The sequence below is a fragment of the Clinocottus analis genome, unplaced genomic scaffold (assembly GCF_023055335.1).
Source record: "Clinocottus analis isolate CAN_PGR_092001 unplaced genomic scaffold, fCliAna1.0.p SCAF_43, whole genome shotgun sequence".
Taxonomy (NCBI): domain Eukaryota; kingdom Metazoa; phylum Chordata; class Actinopteri; order Perciformes; family Cottidae; genus Clinocottus; species Clinocottus analis.
This window is the reverse complement of record NW_027176187.1, coordinates 195,001-209,521: the sequence shown is the minus strand read 5'-3', so window position 1 is coordinate 209,521 and position 14,521 is coordinate 195,001. Positions and strand designations below refer to the sequence as shown.

The 14,521-nt window shown below is 43.0% G+C and overlaps 1 protein-coding gene across 4 annotated transcripts in view; it reads left to right on the top strand.

Moving 5' to 3' along the window:
- Positions 1 to 14,521, top strand: part of gabbr1b (gamma-aminobutyric acid (GABA) B receptor, 1b) — a 64,666-nt gene that overhangs the window by 38,392 nt on the left and 11,753 nt on the right. For all 4 annotated transcript variants that reach the window (XM_068599074.1, XM_068599072.1, XM_068599073.1 and 1 more), the window contains 2 exons: positions 7,896 to 8,028; positions 10,982 to 11,098. In XM_068599074.1, the coding sequence (XP_068455175.1) occupies positions 7,896 to 8,028; positions 10,982 to 11,098 (250 nt within the window). The remainder of the gene's footprint in view (positions 1 to 7,895; positions 8,029 to 10,981; positions 11,099 to 14,521) is intronic.

Genomic DNA, 14,521 nt, shown 5'->3' with positions numbered 1-14,521 from the left:
CTTCTCTCTGTCTCTCTCTTCTCTCTGTATTCTCTCTCTGTCTCTCTCTTTGCTATGTCTTTCTCTCTGTCTCTCTCTTCTCTCTCTCTTCGCTATGTCTTCTCTCTGTCTCTCTCTTCTCTGTCTTTCTCTCTGTCTCTCTCTTCTCTCTGTATTCTCTCTCTCCGCTGGTTACACACAGTGACTGCTAGCTGCTAGCTGCATCTCGTTCTGTCCTCCTCAAAACACCCTGCACAACCCTCTGGTACTTTACATGGCCTGTCTGCTCCTAGTCAAGTTTATTGCACCGCCGAACAGCTGTGTGGCGGGAGGGCGTGACTTAAGACAGACATGAGTGACAGATGAGAGCCTGACACCTCAGCCTCTCTGCTCCTGAGTTTCTCTGGTCGTGTTTACTACTGAACACTTGCGCACTAAGCACTGACTTTCAGTGCTTAGTGCGCCACACTGACAAAACCAGCAGAATTCAGTGCAGATTTGCGGACGTCACTTCCGGCTTAATTTTCGCGGGTGCCGGCAACAGATTTGCGTCCGTCACTTCCGCCAATTGGTTACCGTAAGTGTTCCATTTGATACAGCGCTTATCAGCAACACTACAGATGTTAGTGCACTGTGTTATAGTGCACTTTGTAAAGTGTTGGTAGTAGACACGGCCGATGTCTGTGCAGCGAATAGATTTACAGATGCGCTCTTTAGCGCCATCTATCGTCGGGGAGTTTGAAAAGGAACGAACGCGCCTCTGACTTTTTGTTTTGCCGTGAGATATTGGTTGTGTGGCGTGTGAGCGTGTGAAAACATGAAAAAGTGTGTGTCACACGGCGAAACCGTGAGAGTTGGTGGCTCTGTTTTATAATGTAATTGTTTTTCACAAATACACTCCATGTGTTATAACTATTTGTCCCTATTAGCTTATTCTCTCATGTCCCAGCTCCTTCATGTGTTCATCAGGTCCTTCATGTGTTCATCAGGTCCTTCATGTGTTCATCAGGTCCTTCATGTGTTCATCAGCTCCTCCTGGGGTCTCAGGTCATTTTCTCGATTGTATATAATTTCTTAAATTCACTTTTTAAAGTCACTTGCATATGATACATACCCATGTGTTTTACATCTAAAATTGCAGAACAGTCTCAGCTCTCTATATAATGAGGCACTATTGTCCTAAGGCACAAGTGTAACGTTATATTATGGCCCTAAAGCTGAAAAATATATATACTATTTTGGAACTTCTTCATATCTCTGGTGAAAACATACCTTTACTCATGTGGTTCAACTGTTTTGGTGCTGGAATTGTTTTACCAAAAGGTCTTAGGTTCACAAAAGCAGTGGAATATATGAATAAAATAGTAGAACATGTAAATAAATGTCTGAAACCAAATGTATTATTGTATGTCCGGGATGAGCCGTGGCTGGCTTTGCGGCCTGCGTGCGGCCTGCTGGTGATCTACAGAGACGGACTGGAGCTGCTGCAGCGATGCTGTATGTTGTCCTCTGGACCCTGGCAGCTGTGAATCCTCTCTGTAAAATACATCACTAATAGTTAGTATGAGTTCACTGAAAGAGAGTAACAATTACACACCAACATGTAACGAATGCTACGTGCTAACATTGCTAAGCTAACAGAGAGCCATGTATGGTCAGGGCACAAGCTAAAAATGCTTCTGCTTGCTAGGTCCGGTTAGCAGAAGCTAATGTAACAGTAGTTAGTCTCACAAACCCATAACAATTCAATTCAGTTTATTTTGCATAGCCCAAAATCACACAGCTCCAGACAGCCACGGTCCATGATGGAGGGGGAGAGGGGGGGGGGGGTGCAGCCCCAGACAGCCATGATCCATGATGGAGGGGGAGGGGGGGGGGGGGGTGCAGCCCCAGACAGCCATGATCCATGGAAACTTGAGGGAAGGAAGCACAGAAAGGAAAGAAGTAGCATTAGTAATGTGCATTGAAAGACAATAACTTATCCAGAAGGAGAAGAAAGAAGAAAGGAGAAGGGAGAAGAGAAAAGAAGAGAAAGAAGAAGAGGAGAGAGGTGCTCAGTGTATCCTAAGATGCCCCCAGCAGTCTAGGCCTATAGCAGCATAGGAGCTGGAGCAGGGCTAACCTGAGCCAGCCTAACTATAAGCTCTGTCAAACAGAGATCTAACACTACTATACGTACCAAGTTCACTTCAAGAAAGGTAACGGGGATCGTGACAATATTTTATTATGCACTGTTCAGTCTCATAAAGACCCTGAAGCGTTTATGTCAGTGGTTCTCAGCTGGTCTGGCTGCAGGACCACCATCACCCTTACTGACAAGCCGCGACCCAAATGGAGGAACATTCTCAACATCTCCAATGTGTTTCATGAAAAGATGCTGCAGTTTGAACCTGAGATAGTATGGAGACAGCAGTGTTGCATGCTGGGTGTGTGATTGTGTGTGACTGGAGGGGTGTTGAAGGTACATAACAAAAGATAACAGAACCTAAACTAACTCTGAGGCCCAGGTGCATAATAGTCACATGGGAATAAAAACAATATCAGTAAGTATCCTGATATTGTTTAAAGGATTTACATGTTGGTGCCATGCAGTTGAATCACTCCAAAACATCTTCGTCTGTGAGCAAGTGACCAACGTCCTCTTGGTATCGGCCCACAGAAAGAATGGAAAGAAAAAAAAGGCCGGTTTTGTCTCAAAAAGTGAGTGGATACATCCGTCTGTGCGTCTCAGCCTCTTACTCTTGACACATGTCAGATGCTATGTGAGAACGTTACCCCAAAAATGAAACTTAAATGTAAGTTTCAAGTCTGCGGTAGTGCGGTGTTCTGGATTAAAATCAAGGCAGAATGTCCTAAAATCCCCAAAAAGCTCTGAAAACCTGCAAGAAACATTTAAACCACGAGTGTGACTACAGATCGCGATCAGTAGTGTTGCATGCTGGGTATGGAAACCACGAGTGTGAATATAGATCGCGAGGAGTCGTATAAAACACAGTCAGAGAGTTCAATACTTTAGGTTTTAGATTGAATTCAACATGTTCTCTAAGCACAGAATGTGGTCGGCCAGCGTCCGGTGTGAACATAACCAGGATTGTATTGCCCCAATAGTATTTACATTCAAGGAGCAAAATCAGAATAATAGGATAAATTAACAAGAACAGGTATTTTACACCTCACCTCCTGCACTCTCCACAGCACAGGAGAGACTCCCTGCCACTTCCAGGGCTCAATATATATATATATATATATATATATATATATATATATATATATATATATATATATATATATATATATATATCGGAGCCAGCACGTCCATGTTTAATTGGCCGGGGGAGAGGAGGCCTCTCCTAGCGCTTGGAACCGCTGAGAACCCGCTCTAGCTGAGGTACGATGGCCCGATCCAATCAGCCGGGCCGGTCCATTTAAACAGCTGTGTGTGTGTGTGTGTGTGTGTGTGTGTGTGTGGTTAGCTGTGACGGCTGGTTCCAACCATCACAGGCCTAAACTGGAATAAAATCACAGTATTTAAAAAATAATACTAATTTCAATTTTTAATTTTTTTCCAAGCCATTAGCCGCGACCCACTAGTTGAGAACAACTTGTCTAAGCTTATGCGCTAATTTGGGTTAGCTAGCGTTAATGTGAACACAATAGTCAGTCTTACAAACACATAACAGATCTAACACTACGAGGCGTACTAAGTTCACTTCAAGAAAGTTAACGGTAGGGGTGTCTACGCACCTCGCACCTCGCTCACAGCATCTCCTTTTTTTCTCATCATGTGGAGAGTGTCTGCGGCTTTAATTGGGGGTGCCAATATCTTGTGTATGGGCTATTCTACTGAATTGGTTAAAAGTTAGGTTGGGAATATATATATATATATATATATATATATATATATATATATATATATATATATATATATATATATATATATATATATATATATATATATTCCAAAACCTTTTCTGTCTATACCATATCTAAAGTACACATATCTAGTAAAAGAACTGTCAATTTTTATATCGTATTTTCAGATTGTGTTGGAATGTCTTTCCTTTCCCAAAAATCGTCACGACAGAAACATTGTAATAAACTATAGTAAAACAGTATTATTGTTAAACGGTTAAGATTGTGTTTCCTTCCATTCTCTCAAGAGTATTTTTACAAATATTTATTGAAGGTTTTCACAATCAAATCAATAAAAATGAATTTTTTACCAAATTTCTAAGTTCAATTTATTCAATTCATTATGATCAAAATACAATATTTCTTAAAATACATAATACTGATCACATTAATTCAAATTGAACATAAATCAAACCAAAGAGTATCAGAACATTTTAGTGGATAACTCAATATACTTCCACTGTTTTGGTTGTGACTGCACTGTTTAAGGTTGTTAACACAGTATTTGGTTTGCAAGTATTGAATGAGAATAGATTCCAGATCCCACTGGTCTCAAGAGGAAGAGGACGTCATGATAAAGTTCAACACAGATATTTATTCTACAAGATACTGCAAAGCAAACTAATACGTGTACGCAGGTCAATTTCTCAAGCACCTGGTGTCGAAGAGAATAGAGAATAATTGTATGTCTAGAAGAGCATTGTGATTGGTCGAGACTAGACGTGGGAGCGGCGCGTGGCTTAGGCTTGAGAGCTCGTTGATTGGAGCTCAGGGTAGTCCTACCCACATGGCTCCCGTCCCGATCACCTCATCATCAGTGTGTGTGTGTGTGTGTGTGTGTGTGTGTGTCTTCAGTGTTGCAAACTAAGCTAGCTTCAAGGCCATAAGACAAAAGGCGTCTGTAAAAAAGCAAAGGTTTGCTCTGCGAAAGCAAGTAATCTATCAGGTGTCGATAAGCATGTGGCGAGCTGACTAGAGCATTCTGTTTCTCTTATCTGGATGCGGCTATGGAAAAGAAAGACTTTCAGTGGAACTATCGTTTTGGCCTTAAATGACCTAAGAGGGCAAATACTTTGTTTATCTGGATGGTACTCATTTCGGTTTGTTTAAGGCCTCAATATATTTTCCCCTGCCAAAGATATACTCCAATCCTGTGGAAAACACTGCTAGATATCGTAACAGGTTTATGATCATTCTGATAACTAAAGGTAAACGTTGCATGGGATTCATCTTAACCTCAATGTGTTTCCTGAGGTTGAATGGGGAGGTTTCGAATGACGATATTTCAGTAGCTTTGGGTAAGCATAAGAGGCACTTCATCCAGTACGAAGAATCTTTCACTCCATAAGAAAACATCTCGCAAATATGTCCACGGGTGTTAGTCTTCGTCACCACCATCGTTTGTTGTGGGAGTAGCAGGTGCTTCCATTTCTGCTTCCATCATGAAATCAGTCATCGTAGACTCATGTAGTCGCTTATTAGCTAGCATCCTAGCATCACTGCGAACTCTGTGTTCCACCACAGTCCACGATGTTGATCTTTTGATTCATTTTATTTTAAAGATAAATTTTATTTTATTTTAAAGATAGATTTGATTTTGTAGCGAGTAACAAAGGTTTCAGGGGAAATGGAGTCAAAGTATCAGATTTCTTTGCACAATGTAGTGAAGAAAAAGTGAAAGTCAACCTAAATATAAATAGTAAAGTACAGATATAAAACAAGAACAAATACTTTGTTACTATACACCACTGCTTGTTTGTACACCAGAGGCTCTTGTACACTTCGAGCGAGCTGAACTCCTTCACGTTGAAGGGCAGTATAGAGCGTATTCACACACGTGACCACGACAAGCTTTGGCGGCCATGTTGGGGTCCATGCACGGCATTGTTTTGCTGTGTTTTATGCCGCTCTTCTTAAGAAATGACTATTATATCCTGAAGGAGACACGGTTTCAGTTCAAAACGGCGTCTTGTGATTATTGTACTGTGTCTTATTGTTGATGTGGGACTAATATTTCAGAATATGATCAGCTCAACAAGACAGGCTTGTACTTCAACTTGTCCAGCTTCTCACATGATGCATCTAACTTACTTCAGCTTCACTCGTGTATGAGCCTTAGGACTGTTCTCATGTGTTTCTGTTCATACATCGGGTTGTGGGCACGTTTTCATTCACACACTCTCATCAATAATCTCCTTTTGCTTTTTCACCAAGCAAAAATCAATGTCTTTCACTTGCGCAAAAGTAACTGGATGGAAACTTGGGAGGAAGCCATGAACATGGCAACTCCGTGGGGCGATGTCTGCCTTTACTCTGTGATTCATTTCAAGGTAAAATAAAACACTGGCTACATGGGAACAGATCTCAGCACGGCAGCCAAACAGTCACTGCTGGTCCTGAATGAGCTGGAAGCGGCTTCATCCAGACACTCGTCCTGGAGCCGGAGGCAGCTGTGAGACTACGGAGAATAGTATGAACCCAGACACGGAGAATAGTATGAACCCAGACACGGAGAACAGTATGAACCCAGACACGGAGAATAGAATGAACCCAGACTACGGAGAATAGTATGAACCCAGACACGGAGAACAGTATGAACCCAGACACGGAGAACAGTGTGAACCCAGACACGGAGAACAGTGTGAACCCAGACACGGAGAATAGTATGAACCCAGACACGGAGAACAGTATGAACCCAGACACGGAGAACAGTATGAACCCAGACACGGAGAATAGTGTGAACCCAGACACGGAGAACAGTATGAACCCAGACACGGAGAATAGTGTGAACCCAGACACGGAGAACAGTGTGAACCCAGACACGGAGAATAGTGTGAACCCAGACACGGAGAACAGTATGAACCCAGACACGGAGAACAGTATGAACCCAAACACGGAGAACAGTGTGAACCCAGACACGGAGAACAGTGTGAACCCAGACACGGAGAATAGTATGAACCCAGACACGGAGAACAGTATGAACCCAGACACGGAGAACATTATGAACCCAGACACGGAGAATAGTATGAACCCAGACACGGAGAATAGCGTGTAGTTTTTCACAGTGAATATCAGTACACAGTCTGTGTGTATTACTGTGAAAAGCAATGTATTGCTGCATAGTAAATGAGGTGCAGACTTTATACATATGTCTTCCCTTACAGATGCTTTCTTACACACCAGGGGTGAAACTTTGAGAAAACACGGTGATGGAAGAACCTATCTAAAGCTAGTGTCAAGAAGTGCACTGAAATCAACTCCTTGGGTATAAGATACAAGTCTAAAAGCTTTGGGTTTAAAAAATTAAGGAGGTCATTGGAAGTGAACGCAGTTGAAGCCTAATTCCTGAAAGATTTTGTAAAATGTCACTTAATAAATGATAAAGAAACTGTGACAATGATAATGTGTAAACTGCTTAAACTATTGGAACTCAGTTCAAGCATAACTATTTCAGAAATTTCAGTTATCTTGGACGTGCTGGAGACTGTATGATTGTGTGCAGCACATGCATAGTTAAATTGTCAGTTGAAATGCAAGATGAAGAATGAAGTCTACGTCAGTTAACATTAACGGATGAAAACAGTTGAAGCATCTGTTCAATTTCAAGTAATCAAAGCACTCAGTTGTTGTGTAAAGTAATGATACCGCTAACTAATATATTTATAATTGCTTTAAGGACCACAATTCTGGTGGTTATCTGGATTCTGGTCCATGTGTATACTCCTCATTGTATGAATAGTTTCTCTCATATTCATGTCATGAGCTGTAACTCTGTTACCTTGCTCATTCTGGTCACATGACATCTGTTGCTTCTGTCCGTCCTGGAGAGGATCATCCGATTTCTGATTTTAGGCTTTACAAAATAAACTGGAATTGAACAATTAAAAAACAATGAATCTCATCTATGTATTTTGGATCCTATCTCTATTATTATGCATTCCTTTCACTGTAATATGGTTTGTTGTTTGTCTGTTAAAGATAATTTATTTCTGCTTTTGTTTCAGGTACATTCAGAACTCTCAGCCGTACCTTAACAACATGACGGCAGTGGGCTGCATGATGGCTCTGGCTGCTGTCTTCCCTCTGGGCATCGATGGCCTTCATGTCCAGAGGAGGCAGTTTCCCGTCGTCTGTCAGGTATACTGTGAGAGTTGCTAAAACCATCGACTGTAGAGAATACGAACATAGGGGTGACGTCACAGAGTCTCTGAAAGGACGTTGTGAAGGTCAAAGTGGGTGACTCCAGCAACTGCCATTGTGGCGGTGATGACACTCGCGCATCCAAAAGTGGGCAAAGGAGTAAAGTCGCTGGAGTTAAGGCAGCCCTGGTAACACAGCAGAGGAGACACCTCGGAGCTAGCAACCTGGTACGGCACCCACCTGTCAGTGAGAATGAACATGCTCTGCGAGGAATATTTCAGATTTTGGGCTTTACAAAATAAACTGAATTGAATTCATAATGATGTATGTTTAGGGGGGTGTTTGCTTTAAGTGACAGGTGAATTCTGTCTCAGTTCGCCTGCTGCAAGTTGTCTGCTCTGATGCGTCATCTGGGCCACCTCATCTCCACCAACAAGCCACCTATTTACCAATTTAGGGATGAGCAGGGATTAAGGCTTAGTCTTCATTGACAAGATTCTTTGAGCTTCACAACTGCCCTTCATAAACCTCGTTATAATGTCCCAGAGACTACATCAATATTTGAAACAGTTTATGGTCCAAAGCAGTAGAGAGGTACAAGACTACATATTTTGAAATTTAGTGCCACTGGCTAAACCTTGATGTTGTTTGAGTTGGGAGTGAGAATGTGTTCCAGCGCAAGTTGTTTCATTGTTGCACAGATATTATATTAATATAGATTGTCTCATTTCAATTTTGGAAGGAAACAAAGTATATGACGTAGGAGCCCAGTCTGATACCGTTGGCTACTGTTGTTCCCTCTGGATCACCCTGGTTGACGTGCTCTTGTCTGCCCCTCCATTTCCTTGATTTCACTTTCATTCGGGTACATTACCACTCACAGGTTGTGATGTATAAGAGTTTATTTCTTCGCTCCACACCATTTGCCCTTCCAGGGTCCAACACCTAGTGTTGCACAGGATCTAATTGACTATATGCTGGCTCACCGGACCCCAGAACAGTGCCACCCTGTGTACATACAAATGAACATCTTTTTACCACCATATTTGGCTCTTACACACTAGACCCTTATTGGAATTGCAGACAGACATACCAATTAAAACAAAATACAACAATGGAACCAAAATGCTAACTTACGAATTTCCACCCATTCTTGGTTAAGGAGCAGTGGGCTGCCTGTGACACACTTTGACGTGTGAACTATGCAGGGACTGGGGATTGAACCGGCTACCTTGTGGCAATGGGACGACCACTCATCCCCCTGAGCTACAGTCACCCAATCTTTAATCTTTATTTTTTTTTAAAAAGAAGAGACTCGGGATGAATGACGCTTCAGAATTCGACCCAGATTTGGCAGCCATCAACGGGCGAGAACCTGCTTTAGTGCTGGCTGCCAATAAAGCCAGCGGCCATATCTCAGCCAGAATAGGCCTACGTCTGTCATAGCTCAATCTGGGCCAGATATGGCAAAAATGAAATGGGCTGGCATCGAGCCGGAACACAGCCGAGTCAGCCGACACTCAACCCAAAACGGCCGAGCCCGCTGCTACCTGGAAGAGGACGTGGCACCGGCTGAAGGGACTTGGTTCAACACAGAGAATTCTCCATGCAGGTCGTCCAGCGCTTTGCTGCATATCTTTACATGTGGAGGGGCTGGGGGAAGGAAGCTTGAAGGCCAAACCTGATACCACACACGATTGCGCAGGGTGGCGCAGTCTTGTGGGTCTAATGCACTTTCAATATGCAGAGGAAAAAACTCTGGATTCAGCTATGAGTTCATTTTTAAATAGAGGGCATGTTTGTACTGGGGAATGGGATCTGCAGGAATGGGGTCTTTACTATAATCATAAAAATATTTGCCGGGCTGCGTACTTGTGTACCGGGTATTGCACCCTTAAATAGACAGGACTTCGTCTTCTTTCTTTGGCAACTTTTATTCGCCGATTCAACATATTCGTTTTTTACATTCTCCACAACGGCGCGAACCTCCGTTCACCAGCGTAAACATTACGGTTACTTCCTGTTTTTTTTTCGCGCCTTACGGCGCAGAATAATGACGTCACTTACGCTACGGACCGCTACGATGAAAACAGTATTCCAAACAGTTCTAGGGCGAAACACGGGCTGTGAACAGATCGGGTCCAGTCTACATCCAGGACATGCTAAAAGCTCAGCCCATGAAGTAGCACTTCAGTAGCACTTAAACAACACTTACTTATAGCACTTTGGAGTTTGGCTCTTTGGACCAAATTGCACTCTCTTGATTCTTGTTCTGAGTTCATACTCTCATGGTTGAATACTTATTGTAAGTCTCTCTGGATAAAAGTGTCAGCTAAATGAAATGTAATGTAAAGAGTCTGCACTCTTTAAGCAATTGAACAGATACAACCATTTCGTGAGGTCTTCAGGTGTGACATGTTATCAGCAGTGACTGGCATTTTCCTTTGTGTTAGCACATCTGGTCAAGTATAAAAGTCATCAAGTCCAATCCAAGGTAACAATGTCTGCTGCTGTCAGTATTGTATTGTTGGAATGTTATTTCCTTCAAAAAAAGTCATCATTACATCACCGTGAACTGACTGCAGTTACAAGTGTCCTTTCCCCATAAAAGAGATCAGATCAAAACCCCTCCACGTAGGGGAAAATATCCTTAGTTTAAATCCTAGAAATATTTTGTTGTTTTAAGACTTTGAGGTCTTACCTTTGCTCATGTTGTTAGTTTTCTGATTATTGTCCAGCACAATAAGGGCAGCGTCACTGCTCAGCGGATATGGGAAGAGATAGCCAGCCATAGAGAATGTCATTTTTACTTCAGGGTCATTTCTGAAAGGCTATTAAACTCATACAAGGATTAATGATGGAGAATGACTGAGCAGCTGATTTGATTAATCTGTTTGAAATATAAATTAATTTAATTATGTAATATTTCATTTCTTTTCTTCTTCGCTAGTTTCGCCTGTGGCTGCTGGGTCTGGGTTTCAGCCTGGCTTATGGCAGCATGTTCACCAAGATCTGGTGGGTCCACACTGTCTTCACCAAAAAGGATGAGAAGAAGGACAAGAGGAAGGTAAACGTTGCAGGGATTTATAGCAATGGATTGACGAACAATTAAGTCGACCCAGAGCTTTTCTGCCTAACCAAGGCGGGGTGAGGCTTCGCTTCATCCCATTCAAGGGCAAGCGCCACTGCCAGAGATGATTCATTTCCCAATCATGTGTTATCTTCTCACGCTTACTCTCTGCCCTGCTCCTCACAGTGGGATAGCTCGCCGGTGAGCATTCCAAGACAGATATTTGTCGTGCGGCCTGCTAAGAGAACTCTTTCAATTGGTTATAATATGAGGACAAAGGAAAACAACTAAATAGCTACATATATTTAACCAAAAAAGGCTTCCTCGAGTTCTCCATCCTCTACTGTCTCTATGTATGGTAAGAGGACACGTCAGACATGATGTCATAGAGCTGACGCTGCTGCTGTGAGACCACAGCAGGAATCTTCTCTGCAGTGAGATAAATATTACTGATTATAAATATCCTTAGCTGGAGAAACCCTATCAAGTGGGATCATTTTATCAAGGACTCTGTCAAAACTGGTGGAGTTCCCTTTAACTTGCTTAATGCTCATGCTGTGGCTGCTGTAGCACTTCTCTCTGAAGGTGGAGGCGACGTACGGGGAATTTCTGTTCCTGTAACAACTACATGTAGTTACATCAGTAATGGCTGCACCCAAATACTGACATTTACGCAGAATGTAGAGTACATGTTTTAGGGGCGACTGAAGAGTCAGAGTGTATATCCTGCAGAGTGATGCTTTATGGGTAATCAGGGGTGGATTGGCCATAGGGAGCACCGGGAGTTTTCCCGGTGGGCCGGTCAGTAATGGGCCGGCACGGCAGTGGCTGATTGTTTTTTTGTATGTAAAGACGCTTTGTCAAGCCAGTAAACTGACACGGTAGACGCGACGCGGATATTCGCGCCGCGTCCATGTGAATCCAGCAGCCCAGTGGCCGTATGACAGGCCCAGTAGTCAATACTGACGCTGCTAAGAGCAGAAATATAATAAACATGTTTGGTCGGGCAGAAGAGAGAGAGAGACGACGGTGACGACGACAAATACGCGCTGCCGGACGGCTCCAGTCCCGCCTGTCATTACATCTTACCCGCCTGTCATTACATCTTACCCGGATACAACACATTTTCACTGCGTCAGACAGTGAAAGTGAGGCTCCCGCTGCCACGGTGGTACAGGATGGGAGGAGGAGGCTGGTGGTGGTGATAGCAGGTGTGTGTGCTAGCTAACATGGTGGTGATAGCAGGTGTGTGTGCTAGCTAACATGGTGGTGATAGCAGGTGTGTGTGCTAGCTAACATGGTGGTGATAGCAGGTGTGTGTGCTAGCTAACATGGTGGTGATAGCAGGTGTGTGTGCAAGCTAACATGGTGGTGATAGCAGGTGTGTGTGCTAGCTAACATGGTGGTGATAGCAGGTGTGTGTGTGTGCTAGCTAACATGGTGGTGATAGCAGGTGTGTGTGCAAGCTAACATGGTGGTGATAGCAGGTGTGTGTGCTAGCTAACATGGTGGTGATAGCAGGTGTGTGTGCTAGCTAACATGGTGGTGATAGCAGGTGTGTGTGCTAGCTAACATGGTGGTGATAGCAGGTGTGTGTGCTAGCTAACATGGTGGTGATAGCAGGTGTGTGTGCTAGCTAACATGGTGGTGATAGCAGGTGTGTGTGCTAGCTAACATGGTGGTGATAGCAGGTGTATGTGTGCTAGCTAACATGGTGGTGATAGCAGGTGTGTGTGCTAGCTAACATGGTGGTGATAGCAGGTGTGTGTGCTAGCTAACATGGTGGTGATAGCAGGTGTATGTGTGCTAGCTAACATGGTGGTGATAGCAGGTGTGTGTGTGCTAGCTAACATGGTGGTGATAGCAGGTGTGTATGTGCTAGCTAACATGGTGGTGATAGCAGGTGTGTGTGTGCTAGCTAACATGGTGGTGATAGCAGGTGTGTGTGTGTGCTAGCTAACATGGTGGTGATAGCAGGTGTGTGCTAGCTAATATGGTGGTGATAGCAGGTGTGTGTGTGTGCTAGCTAACATGGTGGTGATAGCAGGTGTATGTGTGCTAGCTAACATGGTGGTGATAGCAGGTGTATGTGTGCTAGCTAACATGGTGGTGATAGCAGGTGTGTGTGTGCTAGCTAACATGGTGGTGATAGCAGGTGTGTATGTGCTAGCTAACATGCTAGCTAAACACTCGTTCACTAAATGTTCAGAAACGTTGTCTATGAACTTTACTTGACATAATAGATGGCGTGTGGTGTAAGTCTAGTTTTAAAGTGTGGAAAATGATATACTATCCTCATCAATTAACCAGTATTTTATGGTGGTGTGGTTTGAGCATGCAGATCTACTTTTTCACAGTTTTTATAATTACAAATCAGGTCACCAGAGTTAAAGTCTTTTAAGTATCAATACACTTTCTTCAACCCACTGTCCAATTTGTTCAAATATGCTTTACCTATTTTTTTCTGTCAATGTTTATGGTTTATTGTCCTTGCTTTTCTTGTTTTGAACATTTATTTATGGAAATTTTCAGATTAATTTGCATCAAATAAGAGACAAGGAGACAATGACCCGTTTCACATTATAGAGTTAAAACTAATGAAACCCTGAATAACTGTTACAACTAAACATCTGCATACATATTAGGGTTTTTAAAACATATTCCATAATTCTTAATACTATTTCTCTACTTTTCACGTCCAGGTTTGTGCCCAGTACATCATCTCTCTCACCAGAGACCCCAAACCCACCCATTGATTATATTATTGATATTATTCAGGGTAGTAGTGTTATTAAGGGCTTGTGTGATTATATGTACAGTACATCAACGGACCGAGTTGGCACAGTGGTGGGCCAGTCTGGACCAAAAAGTCCAGGGCCGAATTTTTGTCCCAGTCCAGGCCTGCGGGTAATCAGAGATAACTGGAGGCCGGGAGAGGAGCGCACGACACACACCATGCAGACACGCATAGACATGCAGGGGAAGGGGGAAACCCCTGAGGCTGCTGCTGGTTTCTCCTTCCTCTTTTTGAGGTCAAGTTAAGCAGACATTGAGGAAGTCGTAACACAATCTATATGGAGAGACTCTTCCTATAGAGCAGGTCCATACCATATGTTTTAACTTACAGAGACCCAACAACCCCCCATGAGCAATCATAGCCCCCTCTAACCGGTAGAAACGTGGAGCAGAACCGGGCTCTGGATGGGCATTACGTCTAACAAAATAGAAGTTACATGAATTAAACTCCAGGTCTACAAGTAAATGTGTAGCCCACCATTACTCTATTTTACAAAGTAAATTCAAAATAAGCATAAGTCATGTTTTCAATGGGAGCTATCGAATCGTTGATTTTCAATGCTATCAGCCAACAGAATGGGAGTTATCAGTGGTTAGCTACCATGCTAATAGTTTATTGTTCAA